Below are 7,078 nucleotides of genomic sequence, written 5' to 3' on the forward strand. Positions count from 1 at the left end.
GAAAACAACACAGGCTTTAAGACATGAGAATGATACAGCACCATTTCCTACCACAAACCCAAGGGGCTGTCATTTATCAGGTTGTTTACCACTTCTCTTTCCATCAGTCAACATTCATGCACATGAAGCCCATGAAACTGTTAAGAGTAAGACTTGCAGTTAACTAAGGAAAACAGTAGCAGGTGATGTGCACGATGCTTTTTGCAAATGCAAGTTCTTAAGAACAAGCGTATTTAGGAATCTGTTTTTAATAAAACAGGTTTAAAATTGTTCATGTGCTACCCATCGCCTTCATAAGTTGAGAGTTATTCTGCATATGCCTGCTCTTTCCCTATGCAGAAGCATCTAACAGTAACAGGCTTACATGAAGGAATGTGAAGGTGCTACTAGAATACAGCAAAAATCATTCTTGCATCAGACCAAGGCCTAGCATTTCATCTAAATGTGGAGAGAAAAAAAGCGCAATCAACAACATCTTAAAGATAACAGGCCAAGATGACTGAAAGAAGATAGAGGGAAAGCTTTGACCTTGCTTATGATCTTCTCATATTGCCAAGATGACTATCCTAACACAGAAGCAAGGAAAAGTAAATTCAGGATGTTAAACGTGCAGTTTGTTGCCAAAATTGCTGTCTTAATTGCTCTGCAGATCACAAACACATAATGAAATTGTCATTGATTTCTGTTACAATCACCTCATCATATCTCTAATGTAGGATTCCATTTCACAAAATAAACTTGTTATTGTTCTATATCCTGCACTAATATGGTTCTTAAATGTATCAGCCGAGGTCTTGAAAAATAATGCTGGCTGTATGCAAAGGAATTGTGTTTCAACTGCAAAGAGGCCAAATCAGATTTAAATAAGATTTGCTACGTAGCCCTTTTGGCACTTAAGCAACTTGCAAGTTCAAGGGACCTCTTGCATAATTGTATAATGACAATTCTTTATTTAAACTCTTTAAATTATTTGTTTAAATAAAGAGTAAGCACAACAAACAGGAAGACTACTACAAAGGAAAGAAGACAGCAAAGGGGATTTCGAAGGCATATGTCTACATTCTCACAAGAAAAATGGTTTCTTTTAAACCAAAATAGTTCTTAAATATCTGTTCATTGCTAGCATTTTAGCATTGCAATGCTCAGCTCTCAAAACTTAAGTTATTTTATTCTTGAAAAACCTACATCTGTTCAAGGAAGACTGTTTGCTACCATCTTCATCCCAAATCATCACCAGAGAAGTCCCTCCAACCCAAAGCTCAGAAACAGTAAGTTTACCGATAAAATAAAATGAAATCCCAGAACAGATAAAACTGAAAATTAATGACAGGAAGCTGGTCACACAGTCACTACTAAAAATCAAAGTCCCTCACATGCAAAGCACCACAAAGTATTTAGCAGCAATAAGATGATACATAAAATTTAGTTTCTCTGTAACCCCACCAAGACCACACGTACAGATTGTGAGATATGAAACCCGTCATGCTCCCCTTAATAGCTGCTTACCCAGTAATGCAAATATTCACATACTGCAGGTTAGATGCTTTGGCACACAGTGCACCAGCATGCCACTTAGGAATCTAATCAGATCAAAATATGTCACCATAATCCAAAAATGGCTACTTTACTGAACCCCACCCTTTCACATCAGAGTAAAACAATTTTGCTTCAGACTGGCAGAGAGCTCCAAAGAAAAGTTTCCCATGGATAATAAATAACTTAATTGACAGCATATTCCTCAAAATATTCCTTTTTTACTTTTGAGCAAGAAACGATGAAGGTTATAACTTTTGGGGTGTTCAAAACAAAATTTATATACTCTGTTTAGTTCCTAAACTAGCAGAATATTTCAGTGATTATTTATTATTTTATCATCTGCAGTGGGTCTAGGGGGCTGATTGGGGTTTTTTTGTTTATTTGGTTTTTAATATCTGCCCCATTTCTATGACTGGGTAATGAATTGCCTTCTGTATCTATGTCATGTAACACTGCACAAATTCTGGCTCAAACAAGGCTCTGGCATAAAGCTTTTTCAGTTCCTTTCCCCATTTTTAAACAAGCCACTGAACCCTACGCTATACATCTCATCCTGTATTTGCTAGCTAACTATTTTAATCACCAATTTAACAAGCCTAGGTATTACACATACCTTTGAAGTCAAGCTTACCAAGCCTTTCTGGGGAAAGAAATCTGACTTATTACACACCTCAAGTAAGCTGTATTTTTGCTAGCTTTTTCCTGCTTGCACTTTCCTTTAGGATACACAGACTCTTTCATCTATCATCTCAAGAAGACTGAAACTCCAATAGGCAGACTCAGCAAATGATCCACAACTGTCTTGGAAGTCTGACTGATTCGGAGCAGTGTCAACTCCTATCCTAAGGGGATTACGGTGCTTTATAAACTAAAATGAATTTATTCGCATAACATCCTTTCACAGAAGAAAGTATCATATTTCTTTCAAGTGGGAAACTGAGGCACACAAGAGCTATACAATTTGCCCATCATTAGAGGTGCAGAGAATGATTAAACCCAATCTCCTATACTGATGGCTGGCTTTCCAAGCACCTGACCAAGGAAGAAATGATAAAAACAACAAGCAATTTCTTTCCTCAGAAAGATAATTCAACTTCACATTACAGAGACTTTGGATCTTAGAAGATGAGGGGATCTAATGTTAACTCTTAAGTGTCCTCCACTGGCTCATTCAGTTGAACTACAATTCTGATAATATAAATAATGATCCCAGATACTGCTCAGTGAAAACTAACTGGTTGGTGTTTTTTGGTTTTGGTGGATTTTTTGGGGTTTTTGTATGTGGGTGGTTGGTTTTTTTTTAATAATTCCAAGGAACAAACTGTCTGCCAGCACACGTTCCATGACTTGGAAATACCTGGATATCTGTATTTGTAGATTTCCTTCACTGACTTTCCCAAGTAAAATTTTCCACCAAAGATTTTTTTTTTCTTTCTCCTCATCCAAATACAGTAAAAAAGTGGTTGTTTTTATCACAGTTCAATTTCTAAAATGACATCAAAAGCAACCCATGTATGACAGATGAGTAGCAAAGTACCAGCTACTGCTCCGCCTCAGCACTCACCAGAGCAGATGAAATGGGGAACCTCAGAGCTTCTATTAATGTGGACTTTAGCCTGTACAAATGTTTGCATATCATCATCTGTCATATATTCACAGGGCAATCTGTTTTTAAAAGCTAAACACTGCACATGCCATCCTTTTTGCCTTCTGAGCAGAAAGAAAAACTCCATTAAAAAACCAATGCATCTGCTATTAAGCCACTAAGCCAGTCCTGACAGCAGAAACTCTTTCACCTGAAAAGACTAGCTACAAAAGAAACATAGTTACAGCAGGACTTCCCTGCAGCTTGACAACATTCAAAACTAAGTTTACTACGGTCAAAACCAACTTCTTCACTAAATCACAGTGCTCACATAAATCACGAATATACGGGCCTCGTGCATGTTAGTGGAAGACAGTCACTTTCATATCATCGAAGATGCTTTCAGACCTTTTAAGAAAGAGCATTTATTAATACCTAGAATTAAAATGCTGTTATCTATCCACCACGTTTCAATCAGCGTGCACTGCTCCCCCATTCCAAAGTGAGCATCTGATCCATGCAGGAGCTTCCTGCTGTGCATCCAGCTCTGGCTCTTTACAAGACACATACACTTTCTTGCTAAACTTACATGCAGTGCCAAACCCTAAAGATCTGGCATCCAGGACAATTTTTCCACCTAACAAGCCAGTAAATAAAGTGCGCCACACTACCTTTGGGCAGGTAATCTCAGTCTGCTGGATCATGATAAGGGCAGATGCAATCAGAGCTCCTTGACGTACGTAGTTCACAGGATCATTTGTCATTGGCTCAAGCAAATTAATTGCTTCCTAAAAAAAAAAGAAAACACAAATGAAAAACAAAACCCAAGAAATAAGCAGTCACAAAGTTAATACTGTTATTTTTAGTATCCCAGAATTCAGTACTCTGATGCTATCAGATATAAAATGTATTTTGCCTGTTCTTGGTAAATGAAGCAGAAATCTGTATTTCTGTGGATTTTAATCTAAAAATCAGGAAAAAAAAAAGCGATGGATGGAACAAGACCTACCTGCAGAAATAGGGCAACAGATAAACAACAGTTGTTGTAAGCGACAGATGCATTCATCACATTAGAACTACTGACATGCCTTAAATCATACACATAAATTATTCATACACTTTGCCATTCTTACCAACAAAATACACAGCATTACCTTCCTCTTCTGTATAAGGAACAAATGAACCAGAGATATCAAACAACACGTTGGAGGTTAAAAAATGAGATGGTGAAACAATCCAGGTCTCACATTCTTGACTTTATGTTTTATTGTAAGAAGCTGTAACATTTAGCATCACATGAAAGCATTCATTTCAAACCTAAATCAGGTGGGGCTGCCTCTGAGCACCCGTATAGTAAATCCAGGTTTTTAAAACATTTCAAAATGCTCAGTTGCTTCTTCAAATTCAGTAAGTTCCCAACTAAATGCAACATGAATATGATCCACAATGACCTATCGGTAAGCATTCTGTTCAATGCAGTCATTGATTATGAAAAGCTGTAAGACAGTCTATTGTAATAGATGCTGCTTAGATGTACCCAAGACCAGCATGGGCAATGTGCAGGCATCTCAGACTAAATAATCTCTTGTAAGCACATTTTTTCATCTCCATTTACAGTTCTGCCACTTTGCAAGCCATGACTTAAATATACCCAGAATTACTACAGACACAAATTCATTTCTAATCATACAAGGTCCTCAGCACATATTACACAGGACAACTGCGCTCATCTAAACACACTGCTACCAAAATGAGATCCCTCTCCTTCCTCAGTTGCCCTTCAGCTACCCAGTCCCTTCCCTTTCCTCATGCTAGCTGCAATCTTTGTCGCACCTCTCTGTGAGCTTTTCCAGCATAATTCAACAGAGAACTGCTCCCTTTTATGTTGTTATCTGGGTCAGTTTTCTGAGAGTTTGTGTCTGAACCAGCTCACTAGGGAACTGGACATGAGACAGAACAAAAGGTGGCAGGAGGGACCAAGGCCACCTGTTTCAACAGCAGCAAGTTGTTAGTGAGCTCAGCCAGCCTCCAGCAACCATGCTCTTCAGATCTGAGCAGAATAAACCCGAGACAGCAGTTTGTACAGCCACGGGCTTGCACAGATAGATTTCATCTGTGGCAACACAGGGGCTTTCTAAAAGCCCTCTGAAACAGCACGCGAAGCAAACTGTTAAGATACTCTTTGGAACAGGAGAGATAAGAGCTCAGCATACACCCTAAGAAACTCGGAGAGCCTCTTTTAATCTGTTATGTGATCTTCTGATTACAAAGTCAGACAGGATCGCTTGGCAATCTCTTGTACAAAGCTCTCTCCTGTCCATACTTAAACCGAGGACCTGAGCATGCAGTCAAGTGCATGACTCTCCCAGCACAGACCCCTCTTGGTGTTCCTTCTGTCAGGGTAAGGCTTTTTAAAGCAAGTTGATTTTATAGAAAAAACTATTTTTAAGAACCACTTCTAGAATAATGTCATGCCTGTGCTTAGACTGCTTTTGCCAAATGAGCTATTTTGGAGGCTGTGCTTCTGCACCTGAATATGACTCATTCGTTCTTTGGCACGCATTCAATACCACGTATGGAACATCTACTACAACAAGAAGCTGAACTTTCTGATCTCCAAAGTCGAATATATTTGGGCCTTCAAAACCTACTAATATAAGCTCTGACATTTCTGCATTTAATCAGACAGTTTAGGTCTTTATCACACAATGTATCTGGAAATAAACCAGACTCCTTTGTGCAACTAAAAGCATTTCCACTTAAATCAGCTTGTCAGATGTAGTAGGTTAAAAATAATTAGCTCCTGGATTCCACCTTCCACTTAAGAATAAAGCAACCTGGATAAAAATAGGACCTTCAGTTTGCTTTCAAGTCTGTACGCTTTAGAGACTAAAGGCGGCAGGCAGTGCATGTCAGCATTCCACGCATTTCACAATACAAGTGACATGCTGGGGAACACTCAACTTGCAAGAGCCACAGACCAAGTGTTTAATACTAGCTGAGGAAGGGACGATACAGATAAGAATGAGATTTATCAAAGACTCAGAAGCATGAAATATTACTTCCATACGGACAGGCTGTGCATTTGTTTTGAAACTATGATTCAGTACCAGTACAGATTATACACACATCTGGGTGAAGTAGATGAAGTTTATCCCCAAGTTTACTTGCTGCTTGTCCCAATGACCGCTCACTTCCCACAGCAGAAGTAGGAATCCTTTTACTCTAAAAGGTCCCGGCTATCTTATGTGAGAATCATCCTTCACTGACACTTATAAAGTGAGAATAAAATTTACTGGCTGTGAATTACACATCTGCAACTCCAGTAAATTTCATTAAATTTCACTACACTTGGCTTTACTATGTGCATCTTCCACGAATCGTGTATCACAGGAAAGAAAAAAGGAGCTAGAAGTTAAGCAACACCCCTGCTGTTTTCCTGTCACTGGCACCCCCTTGTTCCCCATAAAGCAATCTGTAAAAGATCAACTCCAAGGGCAAAGGAGTATTGATTTTGGAGTAGTGAATATACATTTAAAGTTCAGTGGCAACTTGACAGTAAGAAAACTCTTAAGAAAAGTTTTGAAGACAAAATTCCAAGGATGTGGCAACGATGTATAAAAATATTCTTCTACTTTATCTACTCTGTAGAAGGAGGAAAAGAATTCTCTATGCCCAGGACAGTTAAATAATTTAAAGTAGCACTGCTCTACTCCAGCTGGCTAGCAGTGTACATGTGCAAGAAATCTATCTGTGTGTGGGATGTTTCCACACAAATGTCTCTGTGGCAAGAGAGCATAAAAAGTCTTGGCAATAGATGCTTCTGGTCCTCACCTTATTTCCAGTGCCCGCACAGCAGATACCCAAAGCCATGGCAGCCCCATAACGCACATGAGGATTGTAGCTCTCTGACAGCAAAGAAACCACACTTGGACACTGTTCAGGAGTCCTAAAGAA

The 7,078-nt window shown here is 38.9% G+C and overlaps 1 protein-coding gene across 1 annotated transcript in view; it reads right to left on the bottom strand.

The window, feature by feature from the left end:
• The window catches only part of PSMD1 (proteasome 26S subunit, non-ATPase 1), a 75,593-nt gene that overhangs the window by 19,736 nt on the left and 48,779 nt on the right, over positions 1–7,078 (bottom strand). Inside the window, exons 17-18 of the mRNA XM_080409331.1 lie at positions 6,956–7,070; positions 3,793–3,909 (exon numbers count right to left, since the gene is read on the bottom strand). Coding sequence (XP_080265457.1) covers positions 3,793–3,909; positions 6,956–7,070 — 232 coding nt within the window. The remainder of the gene's footprint in view (positions 1–3,792; positions 3,910–6,955; positions 7,071–7,078) is intronic.

Source organism: Falco punctatus (assembly GCF_963210335.1).
Source record: "Falco punctatus genome assembly, chromosome: 13".
NCBI classification, from domain to species: Eukaryota; Metazoa; Chordata; class Aves; order Falconiformes; family Falconidae; genus Falco; species Falco punctatus.